General features: G+C 51.7%; 1 protein-coding gene across 5 annotated transcripts in view; it reads right to left on the minus strand.

Moving 5' to 3' along the window:
* LOC120427691 (protein split ends) overlaps positions 1-18,251 on the minus strand; it is a 126,917-nt gene that overhangs the window by 9,314 nt on the left and 99,352 nt on the right. For 2 of the 5 annotated variants that reach the window (XM_039592587.2, XM_052708284.1), the window contains 9 exons: positions 15,132-17,122; positions 4,347-14,255; positions 2,217-4,277; positions 1,994-2,151; positions 1,788-1,874; positions 1,584-1,663; positions 1,348-1,511; positions 935-1,282; positions 405-850 (listed from right to left, as the gene is read on the minus strand). In XM_039592587.2, coding sequence (XP_039448521.1) covers positions 405-850; positions 935-1,282; positions 1,348-1,511; positions 1,584-1,663; positions 1,788-1,874; positions 1,994-2,151; positions 2,217-4,277; positions 4,347-14,255; positions 15,132-17,122 — 15,244 coding nt within the window. The remainder of the gene's footprint in view (positions 1-404; positions 851-934; positions 1,283-1,347; positions 1,512-1,583; positions 1,664-1,787; positions 1,875-1,993; positions 2,152-2,216; positions 4,278-4,346; positions 14,256-15,131; positions 17,123-18,251) is intronic. The other 3 variants (XM_039592584.2, XM_039592582.2, XM_039592585.2) reach the window with 3 other exon arrangements.

An 18,251-nucleotide genomic window follows, 5' to 3' on the forward strand; every position in this document is an offset into this window, starting at 1 on the left:
ATACTATCCCGATTTTCTGACATAAAAAAACTATATTTTCGTTAGTTCCAATTTATCAGCCATTATTTTCATCGCCATCTGGAATGTATTTTTTTTATTGTAGTTTTTCACAATTTTGGTAGTGAACATGGAAATGCAACCAAAAATTAAGGTTTAGTAAGTTCTATAGGTAAGACCAGCCTCTGTACGTGTGTTTCTTGTTAATTCCTGTTTTACTTGATCTTAAAAGTTAATATTTAATGAAACAAATTAATCCTCCTAGCATCGAGGCTTGGAAGACACTGTCGTCTCACTTTTAAAAAGGTCCAAACACAAGAAAATGCTATTGCTTTTTGATTTAGAAAATCTTCATAAAAATAGAAAAAACCCAAAACAATGTACAAGAATGCGCTCTCGCTACTTACTTGCATCTTCCGTGCGACGCCGTCAATCTGGGCCGGCTCGAGCCGCATCCGCTGGGCAATGCGCAACGGCGGCGTCGTTCCGTCGCTGTTGCTCGGCAACGAACTGCCCGCCACGCCCGGATTGCCGTGCACAAAGTGCATCTGCACCGCGGCCTGGTCGTTCTTGAGCGCCAACAGGCCCTGCCACATGACCGGATAGCGCTGCAACAGCTGATCCAATGAGTCACTTTGGGACGGGACCGCCGTGGGTTGCTGTTGACCAGATGGTACGAGGGTTCCAGTGTTGCCACCAGTGCTGCTGCTGCCACTGGCCACACTGATAGGGGGCACGACGGCGTTTCTTCCGGTGTTTGGAATCACGCCCGGGATACCACCAGAGTGCGCCGGCAGCGGGGACGCCTGGATCGGGATGGCTCCGGCACCGACGGTGGCGGCGGCGGCGTGACCTGAGTCGGGAGGGTTAATGTAATCATTACACTCGTATTCCGACAGGGAATAGGAATAACGATCCGAGAGCTGATCGTAGCTACCTGGCATCGTGACACGATCCCGTTGCTGCAGCAGGTCGCGATCGCGCTGTTGCTGCTGTTGTTGTTGTTGTTGTTGGGGTTGAAGTTGCGAAAGATTCGCTGGTGACGCCGGCGGTGGAGTTTGGCTCGGGGTTCCCGGGTAGGATGATCCCGGCGGGAATCCGCTTCCGCCGGACGTCGACAAGTTGTGCGGTCGGTGATGCGCTGGAGGCGGTTCAGTGCTCAGTGCGCGGGGCGGCGCGTTCGGACCACTCGCGGCCGGATCGTAGAACCGGGTGTTGAGCGAGTCCGAGTAGGTGTGCGGAATGCGAGCACTTCCGATGTACACTTGCGCCACTTGCGGTGAGTCTGGGAAGGGAAAGAGAAATGATTGTGAAATTTGCGATTTAAACCGATGAGAGTAACGACGTTACCTGTTGACCGTTCTCCAGGGCTTTGTAGACTTGGTGGTACGGAAGTTGACGGGCGAGGACCACTCGAAGGTCGACGCAGCTCCAGCGGCGGACTGGCCGCAACCGAATCTTCCATCTCGGACAGTTCCCGCTGCTCAACCGAACCCGGCAGCAAGGGTGATCTGCTGTTGAAGGGAGAGGAAAAACGAACGTTACAGAACAAATTCAGCGGAACAAGACTTGCTCGAGAAACTAACCTTGGCATGTGGATGGTGTTGCGGGCGTAAATGTACTTGACATAGTCCCGTGGCATCCCACTTCGGAAGGCGGCATCGGTCTGGGGAGGAAAAACGAGAAAAGCAGCGTTAGAAACTTTGTCGCGGCAGAACTAACCTCAAAATTTAATCCGTAGATCAACCAAAGAACAAAGAAAACTCAACAACTCTACGCATGATGCGTACATGTACCGGTGTTATGGGTGACGTTTGCTGTTGATGGGCCGGCGGAGGACTCTGGCCGCGGCCAATGAACCCGACCAAATCTCCGTGCTGAAGCATCCAGAAGCGCAGCGTTAAATAAGATGGCACAAGTCAGATAATGCGAGTTCCGGAAACCCCAACTTAGACAACTACCCAACATGAATATAAAGAACTGCTACGAAACTTACCGGATTGGCTTCGTACGCCACCTGCGGTGGCACATTCAGTCCCGGTCCCTGCACGTGTCTCATAGTCGAAGACGATCCCGGAGGTGGTTGTTGCTGCGGACCCGGCGGCATTCCCTGGGGACTGATCGCTGGATGCGCCACACGAGAACTGCTGGCACCTGTAAGACAGAAAAAAAAGCAATTTGACAAACTCTGCCGACTCGGAACACCTTAGACAACTTACCAACTGGCTGCTGGCTGTGCATGTGCTTCAGCGGCGGACTCGCGACGGCACCGGTCATAATCTGGCCCGGAATGCCCTGCGGAGGCTGCTGGTGCAAGTGCGATGGCATGCCACCCTTGCCCTGCTGCTGCTGAATCGTTAGCTGTTGTGGCTGCTGCTGTTGCTGTTGATTGCCGACTGGGCCCACGTGGTTCAGCTTGGTCAGTCCAACGGGTTGGTGCATCTGGGACGGTTGCTGGGGCAGCATTTTGCCACCGACGGCCGTTCCCATGGGCGGTTGGATCAGCTGCTGCTTGCCAATCATGTGAACCGGCTGCAAGTGGCTCAACGCCTCTGGTCCACCGATCTTCTGCTGCTGGATTCGGATGTGCTGCTGCTGACCGCCGTGGCTCGTGGTGATGGTCTTCTGCACGACCGTTGTAGGCGACTGACTCGTCTGCGTGCCGTGGAACTGGCCAATCTGGATGGTTTGAGTGGCGTGCTTTCCAGGCATCGGCTGTTGTTGCGGACCACCGGGTTGACCTTGGCCGGGCTGCAGCGTACTCTGGTGGATGATCTTCGTACCACTCTGTACCACTGTTGTGTAGCCCATCGGAATCTGGTGATGGCCGGGCGGTATTTTGCCTCCTTGTATTATGATTTGCTGCGGTTGCGGCTGCGATTGACCTGCCGGCAGCTTGTGAATGATGTGTGGCGAATGCTGTTGCTGTTGTTGCTGCTGCTGTTGATTCGACATTGGTCCAGGTTTCGAGTTGGTAATGACGACCTGGTGATGTTGCTGCTGCTGCTGCTGTTGCATCCGCGGCGACATCGGCACATTGCCCATCTGCTGTTGCATGTTTTGGGGAATGTTGATCAACAGATTTCCACTGCCAGGCTGGTGATGGCCTTGCGGTTGGCCCTGCTTGTTGATGATCGTGGTGGTGTGCTTGTTGATTGTCATCGACTGCTGGGACATGGCGTTCTGGATGATGATCTGCTGTGTGTGCTGCGGCGGAGGCCCACCCTGTTGGATGATCTGGGGCGCCATCTTGATGTTGGAGCTCGGATGGATCTGCTTGCCGGTCGTCGTGTGGATTGCACCCGAGCTGGGCGTTTGCGACGTCATCGGAATAGCCGATTTGAAGATGATTTGCTGTTGGTGCTGCTGTTGATTGCCCACCGGATGCTGCTGCTGTTGCTGGATGTGTTTGCCTGCGTTCGGTGGTTGCTGCTGAGACATGATCTGTTGAGCATTCAGCACATGTTGTTTCAACGGATGTGGCTTGGATGACGGCGGTCCTTGCTGCTGCTGCATGACTCCAACCGGCTGCTGCGCTTGTGGCGGTCCTTGTGAGTGCTGGATGACCATCGTTCCCGTATTGCTATGGGGCGACGGAACAACTACCGCACTTGCCGTCGGATTCATCTGATTCTGTAGCGTTAGCGGAAGAGGACTACTCTGTTTGTTCATCTTCTGGACCTCAAGCTGCTGCTGTTGCTGCTGGACCGGATATGCATTCGGTGTTGGTACTCTCGTCATGCCAGGTGACGGTACCGAACCCGGTGTTGGAGTTCGGTGCTGAACCGGCGATGCCGAAGCGGAGATTGGTGGAGTTGGTGAGGAAGCGTTAGTTTTCATCTGCTCCGCACTCTGAGCGGCCGCGGCAATGACCTTCTTCAACGGTTGCGGTGCGTTAGCGTTAGGCAATGGGACGTATTGTCCTTCCTTGCCGGTTCGCATGACCGTCAGTTCTCCCGTCACCGGGTCGATTAGCGTTAGCGGTCCCAGTGCTTGGGAATTACCAAACTCCATCTTGAAATCTTCGGCAGATTTTGGCTTCTCCTTGGACTTGTCAGCCAAAGAAGCGGTTTCGTTCGGACGCGTAACCGGTAGGGTTGGCGTGATTGGCGTCGTTGCTGTCTGTGTCTTTTCTTCCGTCTTTACGTCTCCAAGATTCGGTCTAGCAGCAAGTCCCACAGGTTTCTCATCGCTGCTATCTACCGAGGAGGACTCCGAAATCGTACGATTTTTGCCCTTACGACCTGCTCGCGGAGATTTCCGAGCATCCGTTCCTGCACCTACAAGAGAAGTACGGAATTGTTGGTTAGGAAACCCGTAACCATCGACAACACTGCTATCGTTCCTACCTGTGACAGGGGTAACGTTCTGTCGTGTAGCTCTACGACCCGTATGATCGGCAGCGACCGGCAAGGGTTGAAGTTGCGTTTGAATCTGTTGCTGTGGCAACGGCTGATTTCCAGGTTGAGACGTCGGAACGGACACCGGTTGCGGTTGAAACTGTCCAAATCCTCCAACTAGTGGCGTTGGCATCGGTGGTGGTTGCTGTTGCATCGGCGGAGTTGGTGGTTCCACAGATGACGGCCCGTTCCGGATGACGTCGTCGATTATGTCGTCCACCGTCGTGCGACCATCCTTCTCAAGGAGACGTCTGGATTTGCGGGTGTTGGACGACGGGTGAACGAAATCGTCTTTCGAACCATCGACTGCCGGTGCCGGATTGTTGTGTGGGTCAACGGGCAGCAGTGGCGCCGGACAGGAAGTCGTGGGTTGCAGCTGAGCCGTCGATGTGTTGATGGTTGTTACATTTGTCACATTCAGAGGTGCCAATGGAGCAGCAGTAACAGCTACCGGAACCGTACTAGTGGTAGGCATTGGAGCCGCTGTAGTTACTTGATTCTTGATGGTCAGAATTAGTCGAGGCCGACCTCCGTCCTGGAGTTGCTTGTCCGCAGATTGCACTTCTTCACCCGAATCGTCATGGAACTCGTACACATCTGATCCCGAGTTGAAGTTCTTACCCTTGTAACCTCCAACACCGGGAGTGGGTTGAACATTCGCCGCTCCTCCACGAGCACCACCGCGTCCACCTCCCCGGCCTCGCTTGGCACCAGCTTTGGCGCCACGTTTTGCCGGAGTAGTAGTCGCTTCTGGTAGCTCGGGCATCTTCACTGGAGTCGTGAGACTTTCTGACGTTTTTCTTCCACCACGTCGACCTCCCCGCTTGCCTCCACGAGTAGATGTTTCCGGAATGGGACATTCAACGGCGGTTGTTACCGTTTCTTCGTGATCTTCTGCTTCTTCAACGTGCATAGCAGGAGCAGGCGGTGTAGGTGGAGTTCGCTGGACTACCGACTGCATTTGTGGCTGCGATGGTGGTTGAATAAGCGCAATAGGCGAAGCGGCCGGAACAACCGGTGGTTCTGGTAAAGCGGGTGCTTGTACCACTTCCACCTTGGCTGATTCCGGTACCGGAGGCATTGATGTAACGGGGTTCGCAGTACTCGTCTTCAGCGTTTCCGATTCCTGTTTGTTCCATTCTTCCCGGTTTAGCTCCAGGCCTCCTTCGGAAGCGTCGTCTTCGGAACACAGCGCGTCAACCTTCTTGATCACGGAGTCAATGATCGTATCCTTCGAGGACCAGTAGTCACTGTCCTCCTTCGAATCGCCCTCCTGATCCTCTTGATCGATACCCAACACACTTGACGTGGCGTTTGAACTGTTCGGAATTTTAGACACGTTCTCCTCCGTTAGCAAAGAATCCGCAGCAGATTTCTTTCCACTTGCATCGGTACTACCAGTTGTTGTTGGGGCAGATTTCTGAGTGGTCGTCGCTTCCGGTTGGTTTCTCTGGGTTTCTGTACTGGCTAGCAATTCCTTGCCGTCAGATTTAGACTCCACTGGCATTTCACTCTGGACGTTGTGGTTCGGGTTTGACGTAATGGTAGAGATCGTATTCAGAGGTTTACTTTCAACTACCAGCGGCTTCGCCACGACAATGCTGGGATGAGTTGGCTGAAGTCGTACTGGCGATTGCACAGCAGTTACCATCGGTTTGCTTGGCGGATGTTGAATGTATACCGGTGTTTGATGAATGATCGTCTTTGATGGTGTACCAGGAAGAGTCGTCTTTTGAGTCACATCCATTCCCTTGGTGGGCATCGGTGCCGTAGACACGGTCACAGTTGGTCCGGGTGTTTCCATCATTGGCATCGACGTGTTGGCCATCGTTGTTGCAACACGAGCCATCTGAACTACAGGACTGATGTTAGTGACAGGCTGCTGCTGCTGCTGCTTGAGCAAGACCGGTTGTTGTTCAAGAGGCTTCTGTTGTGGAACGTTGATCTTCATCGGGGATGCCGTCACCACAGGGAATCGTGGTTGTACGATGTGATTCGGCTTGGGTGCGAATTGTCCGCTGGATGTTGGTGACGAGACCAGCATGTGTCCTCCCGACGCAGGATGAAGGATAGTGGGATGGGAATTCAAGCCCGGGCTGTGCTGTGGCGATTGTCGGTTTGCGATGATCTGTTGAGGTCGAAGTAGATTTGGACTGGTAGGAGACGTTGCTTTGGTGAATGGAATCGATGACTGAATCTGCTGCAGCTTTGGTGACTGCATGCGAAGATCAGCTCCGTTCGATCCTCTTGGTGACATTGAAACCGCGTCCGAGGGTTGGTACACGACGTGTTGCTCGGGAATGTTGATCGTAGGTGGAGCTAGCATTACGTACGGGTTTCTTACTACTGGTGGAGCTGTCGCTGGTTGACTGCTCACGACCGGAGTCTTTTGCGTGTCCACAGGTGTTGGTTTAACCTGCATTGGTGAAGGTGTAGATGTGAAAACAGTCATTGGCTTGGATGCAGTTACTACGGTTGCTGTACTCACAATCTTTGCTGGTGATTCCGGAATCATGGCAATCGTCGTTGCAGGTGGAATGACAGGTGGCTGAGCAATGATCGGTGCTTGTACAGGCGCTACAGTAGGTTTGGTACAGGTCGTTGTGGGCACCGTACAACTAGCCGTACTTGCAATCGTACCAGATTCCGTCGATGTTGTCACCTTGGAAATAACGCTAGACGTAGCGATCGGACTCTGAATCGGAGTAGTTGTCGATGCACTGCTTACAGTGGAAACGTTCTTCCCTGGAGTGTCAGGCATTTCAAGCTTGTCTTCCTTCTTAACCGAATCCGGAGCGGACGAGCTTGTGATCGATTCCGACAGAGGTTTGCCAATTTGACTAAGATCCACATCGGGTGTTTTTGGTGGATTGTCAAAGCGGAGCAGACTGGCCGGGTGTTCGTCCTCTGCTTGATCGTCCGTATCGGTATCGATCTGCAAATCATGCTCCGACTGGGGCGTATCCGGCTTAATATCCAGTTTGATGTGCTCTTCAGTGTTCAAGCTAAGGATGGCGTTCTTCATCTCCTCGTCATCCTCCTCTGGGATCTGAGGTGTATCAGCGACCAATTGGGATGACGATTCCTCAACAGGATCAATCGAGTAGTCGATCGAGAAGTCCGGAGTGTTGGATGTGCCGAAGCTTTCACCAAGCAGTGCCGCAACGGCGTCTTCCGTTTCTTCCTGGGAAATGACCACCCGTGACTTTTCTTCAATCTTCATATCGTCCGCTTTGTGTTTCAACGGATCAACAATGTCCGTAGGCTTACGGTCATCGCTCGCGATCTTTTCGTTGATGAAATCTCCCGAAATAGACAGCACAGCTTTCTCGTGGATCTGTTCGTCCATGTCGGTGCCAAATCCAGGAATGAGCTTGTCCGGCTTACGTTGTTGTTTAGCCTGTTTGGAGCACGACTCCACTTCTCTTGCTGACAGATTCTCTTCCTTCGTAAGGGTAGCTTCCTCCAGATTGGTCGGAGTAGAACACGCCATTTCACGGCCCGTCGGAGTCGGTGGTGACATCGGGCCGGTTGCTGCCGTTGATGCGTGGTGGAGATTCGACGACGGTGGACTTTCGTCGAGCAAACAGGGCAAACTCGGCGAGGGCTTGCCGATGCTGTTCTTCGAGTCATCCTGCTGCGCAGAGATGATGTCCAGCGACAGCTTGCTCGTCGTAGGCGAAATTGGAGTAGTTGTTGGTGGGATGTTGTTGCTGCTACCGTGGTGGTGCTTGTGCTTCTCATCTTTACCACGTTTCTTCTTCTTTTTCTTCTCCTTGCGCCCGTGATCGGACTCTTTCTTCTCGCTGAACGAATTCTCCATGCTGTCGTCACCGTCGGTAAACCGGAAAACGTCCATCACGTCCACCGACGAACGCTTACCACTTGTACCGACCGTCGATGTAGGCGACGCATCCTCAGCTTTCTGATCCGAGTCACTCATCAGCTGCGCTTCCAATGCTCGACCGGCTTCGTCCAAGTCTACGCTGTTTTCTTCTTCCTTCATGGTCATTGTTGTTCGCAGTTTCTCGCGCTCACGACGCTTACGTTCCTTTCGCTTTCGAGATTCCTCTTTTAGCTTATCTTTCTCGGATACCTCGGAATCGTTTGGCCGATCGTCAACTTGTTTGGACTCTTCTTCGGCTGGTTTCGCTTCGGTATCGGCGTCAACAGGTTCTTGCTTAACCGATACTTCCGTTTCGACTGAAGAGTGCTGCGATTCATCGTCGGAAATGGGTCCAAAGATGTCCTCCATCTTTTCCTCACGCTTCGTGTTGGGACTGGGAATTTCCGGTACCTTGTTGTTGTTTTCCTTGTGTTTGTTCTTGGATTTCTTGGATTTGCCCGGTTTGTCATAATCTTCCTTGCAGCGTTCTCGTCGCTTCTCCTTCTTGCCACTATGCTTCTTCTTCGAGCTAACGTACAACTGATCGTCGGCTGTCTTCTTCAAGTTGTCGAATGTTGAACCGGCGAGTCCGTCACTAGTTGGCGAGTGCTCCTTTTCGGGTTTGTTCTCGCCTTCCGATCCGTCGTTTGTCTTATGTCTCTTTTGTTTCTTCTTGTGTTTCCTCTTGGTCGCCTCCGGATGACCATACATCAGCTGATCAACGGCTGAGTTGACCGTGTTGTCAATTTCAGCGCTGGCGACTACCGGCGTCATGTTTGGTTCTCCTTCCGAAGATGCGTCACACAGTTGGTTCAGACGTTCCTTCGAGTAAGAGTACCCATCATCGATCGGTTCCTTCTTGATCATCGTGCTGGGTATGAATTCGGACTTGACAACAGCGGGCTTCACGGTCTCGTCGTCCGATACATCACTGGTAACCAGAGCGGACGGGGGCTGCACCTTGGTTTCAACCTTGATTTCCACCTTCTTCGTTTCTTCCGCTGGTGCATCCTCTTCGCATTTGATTTCCTGTTTGATGCTTGGTGGTTCAATTTTCGGGATGGCCGATTGTGCTTTCTCCGCGTCCTGGACAGCTTGTTTCGGCTTGTCACACTCGCTGTCTTGATTTTCGTTTGCGGCCTTGGCTTGATCAATCGTGCCTTCATTTTCGGAATCACTGTCCGATTGGATTCTGGTAGATCTCGAGTTCTTGCGTGACATCTTCTTCTCGCTTGAACTGCGACGTGGTGTGTGTGGCATGTTTTCCTTCTTGGGACGATCGCCGTCCGAGCTCTCGTCATCGCACAAGTTGTTGAGTCGATCGCGGTTGAAGCGAATACGATGATTCTCGTCCTCCGAATCGGACGCCAGGTGTTCCTTGTTGTGCCTTCGGAAGCGAGGTGTCGACGGCATTTGATCGTCGTCATCCGATGTTGTAATCATTCCACTCTTGTTCAGCTGGTCCTTGTGGTTGTACTTGCTGTTGATGGTGGTGTCCGAGTTTGCATCCGAATCGGAATCGTCATCCCAGCTCTTCGATCGGTTCTTACCCTCTCGCTTGGCTCGGCATTGCTTCAGCTTGGAGAACTTTTCCTTGATCTTCTTTTCTTCTTCTTGCTTTTGCATGTTTTTGCACGATCGCGCCTTGACCTTGTCGTACATCGAAATGTTCGGCATCGGATCATCGGGGATGTCGAATATCGAGTGCTTCTTGGGTTCATCCGAATCGTCCGTGTCCGAGCTGTTGTTGGCTGTCTTGGCACGGGTGTGGTTGGGACGATTTTTCTTTTTGCGTCCCTCCTCGTCCGCCGATGATTCCGCTCGACTAAGCTTGCGATCGTACTTTTTAGTATCACCACCACTCTCGCTGTGGTAGCGCTTGGGAGCATAGTCCTTGGGACATTTTCGGTCCGCTTTATGGTGAGTACGTGTTTGGTCTTCCTCATCACTGGTTGATCGATTGCCGGCGAAGCTTTCCTGTGGAAAGTTGACACTTTGAGTGTTCTCCTTGTCTCGGCACGACTCGTGATCCTTCTTGCTCTTGTGTTTATCATGGTAGCGTTCCTTCTTTTTCTGGTGGTGACTATGCTGCTGCAACTGTCCCTCGTTGGAGAAGGTAATCTCCTTGCGACGTTCATCCAACAGAAACTGCTGCTTTTCGTCGTGGTTGTCGTGCTTGGCCAGAGCGTTCAAATGTGACACCGATTTTTCCGACGAGCTGGACGAAACTGACGAACACTTGGATGACTTCTCCGACCGGTTGTGGCTCTTGTGGTGTTTCTCTTTCTTGCCATCCTTGCCAGAGTCCCGACGCTCAAAAATTCGGCTGCTATCGAGGTTGTTTTGCTTGTGTTTCTTCTGCGCGTGGGAGTCCTCCGTTGGAGAATCGTTGCTGTCGTGCGAGTTATGACGTCGTTTAGATGAATTCCTCACCGACGAGTTACTTCCTACAGAGCTGACACGATCACGACGCTCCTTGTGTTGTCCATCGTCCAGCGGTTCTTCCTTGTCACACTGCTTGTCCTGCTGCTGCTCACCGATCTCCATGTCTTCGCAGTGGTTCTGCGTCGCTTGATGCTCCGGCTCTTCCGGCTCTTTCGGTTTGCTGACTTCGGGTTCCTTCGCTGGAGTCTCCTCAACCTTGCGCTTCGGTTCTTCTTCCGGTTTCCCTTCGCTGCTGCTGCTGGTACTAGTCTTACGTGGTTCTTGCTCGCGCTTTTCCACCGATGCACTCCGACAGTTGGCAACGGCGTTCGGCCGAACGTCCTGCTTCAACCGATCAAAGTCGGTGCTGCTGCTGTTGTCCGTTGCATTCCTGCTGTGGTGGCCAGCTTTGTGGGTAGCACTGCTGGAGCTGCTCGAACTGCTGCTTGTACTGTCACACGAGTGTCTGTGGCCGTGACCGTGGTGATTGACCTTGTTGATCTTGTTATGTTTGGGCGGTGGCACTTGCTGCTGCTCGGAAGTGCTTGGTTCGCTGCTTGGCTTCGCTTCCGCAGGTGGTGGAGGAGGTGCCACAGTGGGACCCGTCGTTGTGGTAGCTGGTGCAGGTGGCGTGACAGATCCGGTCGAGCTAGTCGAGCATGACGAGGCGGTGGACAGTTTTCGCCGATCCTTGTGGTGGGACTTGCTACCGTTGCTGCTGGGTTTGTCGTGCTTTTCATGCTCGTGATTGCTGCTAGTGCTGGAACTATTGGAATGCTGGTTTGCCCTGTCCGAGGAAGTGGAGTTGTCCGGTGCCAGCTGGCTGGTGAGCTTAATTGTACCGCAATTTGTACTGCCAAGGGGAGCTGCTGCGGCTGCTGCTGTCGTAATTGTTGCTGTGTGCTTTGCACTGCTAGCAGAGGCGACGGCACTCGGTGCCGAGACCACAACGCTAGCTGGTTCTGCCGGTGGTGTTGTTGTTGTTGTTGTCGATGAAGAAGAAGAAGAAGTTGACGAGATCGATACCTTCGGTGTTGCAATGCTCGTTGTCGTTGCAGTTGTTCCAGTGGATTCATTCAACACCGGAAGTTTAACCGATTCATTTATGCTAGTGTGATTACTACCGCTAGTACTCGTTAGGTTATTACTACTATTCGTTAAGTTATTATTGTTGTTACTACAAATATTTGTACTTGCTTTTTCCGTTAAACTAATACTTTTGTTTAAAACATTGGTCTTTGGTTTATTTGCTAGGGGAGCAGAACTGCAAGATGCCGTCGCCGCCGCTGCCGCCGTCGTGACAGTGTCCGAAGAGCTTGTGCTCGTGCTCGTGACGATCGTGCCGATGTTGGTGCTGCCGGCAACCGATAGTGGTGTCGACGACGAGGTCACAGTTGGGGCGGGTGCCAAAGACGTGGCGGTTGTCACAGCTGCTGCTGCTGCTGTGGCTACCGAGGGCATTGACGGAGGATGGCTCGGGAACGGGTACTGGAGACCGGATTTTACCGAAGGATTCGGGCTGTTGTACGGTTGGGGACTGTTCATCGGAGATCCGGACGTACTGCAGCTGCCTATCCGTTGCAAACTCGGAGCCGGTGGCGTCTGAGCCTTGAGCGCATGCAGCGGGGATTGCGAAGCCAGGATGGCGGTATTGACCACCGGTGAGACGACCGTTGGATTCGTCGTCGAGGCTATCGCGACGGTGTTCAGGGTGGTGGTGACGGGATTCTTTGGGAAGTTTACCAGCACTCCCGGTTCGTACTTGTCGCCAATGTTTTCCAGCCGCTTGAGATCTTCGTCAAAGATGGACTTTCGCGACAGCAGCGATTTGACAATGTCCGAAGGCGGTACTTCCTTGACGTCCAGTTCCAGAAATTTATGCCGAAAGGAGGACGTCGACGAGGACGACACGTTCGATATCGGAGACTGGTTCAGGCTGCCCGTGTTGTTGTTTCCACTACCAATGTGATTGTGACCAGCGTACACGTGCTGAAGCTGAAGTTGTGGCAGCGGCTGTGCCGGTTGGATGTGGTGCCGATCGTTGTTGAAGTGGTGCTCATTGCCAGCGTTGTTCAGCCGTGTTTGACTGTTTCCGGACCACTTTTCGTACATTTCGTCCAGCTTGTTGATGCGCTCTTCCAGCGAGGGTGACGTAGATGGTCCACTTTCCGAATCGCTCGAGTTTGAGCTGATGGAGGGCGGTCGGAGTGGGCTGGCAGGGGCCTGGTTCGATCCATGTTCCAAGATGTTTGTGGTGCTTGCACTGGCTGGGGTGTTTCCCGTAGTGGTACTGCTACCGCTTCCGGAACCTGCTGCCACACCCACACTAGGAGGTATCAGCAGTGACAGCTTGGATGAATGCGTTGGTGGTGGACTCGACAAAGTGTTGTGTAGTAGACTAGAATTAGATGATAGCGCAGCAGGTAGAGCACCACTGGATGCGGCGATGACCGCAGCAGCAGAAGCAGAATGCAACGACGAGCTTAGAGCAGTCGATGCACTCGATGAGACAGTCGCGGAAGGGAACAGCGTTGAAGTGGTTGAACTCGGCAGTGCCGACGTCGCCGATGAGCTTGAAGCAGTTGACGATGACGACGCCGACGAGGATTGCTGCTGCTGCAATCGGTACTGTTGCAGGAACTGGATCGCGAATCGTGGCAACGGTAGACTGAGGGGCTCTTGATTGTACGATCGACTCGTGGGTATTCGTCTGGGTTCGCTCGGTGGAAGGTTTTCCGGGCGCTCATCACAGAGAGGTGTTCCGGGACGGGAACCGTCGGCACTTTCGCCCCCGCTCGCTTCGTGCGAATGTATCGAGTGCAGCTGGTGACCTCGGCCACGCGACGAATGGTGGTGCTCGTTGGACGACACCGAGGTAGAGCCCGCACTAGCGATTACAGTCATACTATTGTCACTGTTGAGGATCGTTTTCCGGCGCTTGTTCAACGAGTGCGAGTACGAGTGGCCCCCACTTCCGCTGCCGCTATCTAGGTGTGATTGTTGTAAACTGGAAGAACTATTACTGCTACTGCTACCATGTCTTTGATGCAACGAAGTGCTGTCAGTGGACGGTCTTCTGCTATTATTGTTACTATGCATAGATGAAGGCGTTGATTGGCTTGATAACGATTTTGATTGCTGCAGGTTGCAGTCCGACAGGCGCCGGACCTCAACGCACTTGCGGTGGCCGGACGACTGCACGCCGCTCTCGCTATTGTTGTGGTGGTGGTGGTGATGGTGACTGTTGTAATGATTACTACTGTTATTGCTGCCGCTGTAGTGATGGTGTCCGCCGCCGCCACTGCTGTTGTTCGTGCCGGACAACGCCGCCGGATCGCCACTGGACACCGCTTCGCTGGCCGAAGCTACCACAGCCGAAGAAGAATAATGAGGATGATGATGATCAGACGGGTCACAACTGCCGTGGTGAGCATCTGAATTGTATTTTATACGTTTCTTTGGACTCACTAACTCATCACCACTGGACGGGCATTCTTCTAATTGTTCTAAAATATGTACTCTCTCCTTTTGTAAATATCGTATATCACCTGGAGTTTCGGAATCGGTAAGGAGAAGAGGAAAGAACGGAGAGCAAAACAAAAAGAAACCATGTATTTTTTGGGTAATTGAGGGGCGATGCTATCTTCAGATGATCCCGTTAAAGTATTCAATGAAATCGAACAAGAAGTCGGTGGATGGCGATGTAAGTTGGTCATTGCATGATTTTTAGTCTGAAGTCTATATCAGTAAGTTTGTTCAATTAGATTTTCCCAAAGCTTTTGTAAAGTCATCAGTAAACAAACTTAATTCCCGATCAATACTCCAACCTCGGTGAATACGTTTAGCAAAATCTTGTATGGAAATGTATTTCAAATGATTCAAAGAAATAGTTTAAGCACGATCACATTAATCCAACGAGGTTTACCCAATAAGATAAATACGACGAGTGCTGGAAAAATCATGTTTTGCAACGAGTCGAATATTTTTTTTTTCAGTTAAGCGTTTGTTTCTTCGCTTGGATGTTATTTCCTTCAAGTTAATGGTCAAACAATATCCAACAGTATAAGTTTTCGATACATGTGCTGAAAAGTTGAACCTTTCAGCACTCAAATTGATACTGAAAAGTATTACGGAATTGTTAAAAAAATCTTTATTTGTGGGCTCAACCAATATTTGGAATATTTTCTGGCATTTTCAATTTAGAAATTTAGTTGATCACCAGGGAGTCGGAGTCATTTAATCTTCAGAAGTGTGAGTCAGAGGCGTTAAAAAAAACTGCCTGATTTCGCAGCCCTGATCAAATCAAAAACCTTGGTAAACCGGTTCCTAAACCGGAAGTCATAAATTGGAACCGTCAAAACGTGAAAAGTCCTAGTCAGAGTCATAGTAGTTTGCACTTTAGGGATTCGGAGATGGCCACTCACCTGGACTCTTCTCGCTTCGCTTCCTGCTGAGGGCCACCGACGGATCGACGTCCCCGAGCCGGGACTGTATCGACGAGGACAGCCCACTGCTGGAGGTAACCGAGGGTGGCGGCGAATCGGAGGTGGACGTCGGCTGCGGCCGATCGTGGGCACTACTCCGCGGATGCGTCCCACTGGCGCCGCCGTAGCTTTCGTGGTCGTACACGTCCTCGTGCGAGCTTGCCGCCGACCCTTGGCTGTACTCGTCGTAGCTACGGAATCTCCGCTCGGAATTGCCGTGGCTGTTTGGACCACCACCACCACTGCCGCCGCCGCCGTCCAGGTAATAGTCTTCGCTCGAGTATCGAACGATTCGAGATCGGGAACTGGAGTTGCCACCGGCACCTCCCCTGCTTGACGCTACCGGCGAGGGATCGTGCCGCGGGGACACGGCCCCACTGAGACTGAGCGGATTTCCGGGCCGGCTGAACGACGTCGCTCGACTCCGGCCAGGATTGTCCACGTACCGATTGTTTGCATAGCGGCTGCCCGTGCCCGCCTCGAACCGTGGCGATCCGAACGAAACACTCAACTGCTTGTCCAACTTGTCGAAGAACGCTTCCTGACACTCGCGCGACGCAAAATCCACTTGCAACTTGCGACCCCGTAACGTCGTTCCGCGCATCTCTTTGACGGCCGCTTGCGCGCACTGAACTTGCTCAAAAAACACTAACGCAAGCTTTCGTTCCCGATCGATCGTCACTTGCGAAACCGCCCCAAAATGATCAAACTGAGACTTGAGGTAACCCTCGCCAAAGTTGTCCGCGATTCCGTCGATCCATACACAATTGGTGGGCATCGATTTACCAAACCCCAACTTGATTCGGTTGCTGCCCAAATGTTCACCGTCCATTTTACGCATGGCTTTCACTACACTCACAATGTCCGAATATTGGCAAAACGCGTACGCACTCACACCCTGCTTCTTGATGTCGATTTCGATGATCTCGCCGAAGCAGTCAAAGTGCTTGCGCAGCTCGCCCGCCGTGATGTCCTTCTCGAGATTCCCGATGAACAGCGTCCGGGTGGACTTGGGATGATACTCGTCCAGCTCCGCCTCGTAAGGCCGGAACTCGTTGTCGTCGACGTCGTAGCCTTGGTAGGGCGCTACTTCAATCTTGCAACCGAAAAACAACTTGTCGTGGGACACCTCCAGTGCCTTCTCAACATCCTCCGGCTTCTTGAAGCACACCAGCGCGTACCGATCGGTACTTTGGCCAACGACCTTCACCCACGTCACTTTGCCGTGCTTCTTGTACTCGTGGAACAGGCCATCCTTGAGCGATGTGTCGGACGAACGCGCAGGCAGATTCCGTACGCAGATCGCCAGCGGACGGTTGTCGTCCGAGTGACAGTTTAGATTGCCTCCGCCGGAACCGCTGCTGCTGCTGGCGCCCGAGCTGTTGCCACCATTGTTGGTACTACTGACGCTCGCAACCGCGCTATGCAGGCTCCCCCGTACGGCACCCTGTTGCTGTTGGTCTAGTCGATCGGACCGGGCCTCCCGACTATTACCTCCTCCACCTAGCAGCAGCACATTCGCCGGACTTCGGGTCGTCGACGAGGTCTCATTCGATTGGCTTGTGGTGGTACTGTTCGTTGACGAGCACGAGCTGCTGGGCGAGTGTGACCGCGACCGGGACCGGGACCTGTTGTGGCTCGCTGCAAAGTGACCGCCCACGACGACGTGGTTTTGGCTTTTCACCAGGAAGCTGTCATAGCTGTTGTTGTTGTTGACGTTGATCACACTGGCGCCCAAGGTCGCTGCCGACGATGGTGGCGGCGGAGGTGGATTCGATCCGGTGGGCGTCACTGGACCTGTCGCGGGTGCTGCAGCTACTGCTGGTCCGGAGATCGATGCGTTATCACCACTGTTGCTGCCACTGCTGCTGTTGTTGCCGTTGTACCAGCTACCGGTGGACGATAATCGGTGGTGATTGATTGGGTTGGATCTGCACACATACACATGCGCAAACACACGATATAGTTCAGAGTTCGATGTGTGGTTGTTGTTGTTGTTGTGGTGGTGGTGATGGTGTTCAGTTGTTGTTGTTGTAGTTGACGATTGTATGAACAATAGAAGGGAGAAAAGACAAAAGGCTTACATTAGTGGTTGTTTGAATTGTGCTTAAGGTTTGGAAAATGAACGATTTGATGAATGAATGCTGGATGAATGATGCTGTTTTATGATGGGCAAAATCATACGTAAATGATCAAAAGTATGTCAACTTAATTGTGGGATATAAACGCGACGCGACGAGAATAATTCATAAAATAATTGACAGAACACAAATATTTAAACGGTTCAACACGCTCAACATTAACATTGCAACACGCACTCCTCAAAACGACAAGTGGGTGACAAATCTTTGAATGGAAGACAGTTTAGTTCTATTAGTTGTGTATTACATTCAATAACTAAGTGTCCGAAGACTAAAAAAAAACAACTCAAAAATAAACAGCTAGGCGCTACCAAACGTGCTTTTGGTAGTGCTTAAATATGCACGGCGAAAAAATAGTTTTCAAAGTTTTGAACAACCGATCATGAAATTGGTAACCACGAAAAAAGTGTTCAAATTTCATGGTGCGTTTTTTAAAACGTTCCTTGGAATTTTGGAGACTTTGTTCGTGGTTCTCATTTTCATGAAAGCTTGTTCGCGATTTTCGGAACACATTTTTCTCCGTGTTGCAAAATCACCTAAGGGGTTTTAGTCAATTTGTGAACAATCAGTGCATTGTTTGTCACCGTTTAGGTTAACGAAATAAACCACTTGTTCATAAATCAGTCCACCTAGGTTGATTTTGCTGAAATATTTGTAAACACAAAACAAATTATCAATTGTAAAAAGTAATACATATAAAATAAATTCAACAATACATCTAGGTTACGCCATGACAAAACGAAATAATAAATCATGCTCAATTTAAGCTACAGTAAGCGCAATACGGAATATTAAGCGGTTTCATTTGGATTAACTTAAAGCTGAGATTATTAGTAATTTTAATCTTTTTTACCGCTCTAATATTGTCCAAAAATATTCCTTTTTCGGGAAATATTATAAAAGAAACTTTGAAAAGTTT

Source organism: Culex pipiens, chromosome 2 (assembly GCF_016801865.2).
Source record: "Culex pipiens pallens isolate TS chromosome 2, TS_CPP_V2, whole genome shotgun sequence".
NCBI lineage: Eukaryota > Metazoa > Arthropoda > Insecta > Diptera > Culicidae > Culex > Culex pipiens.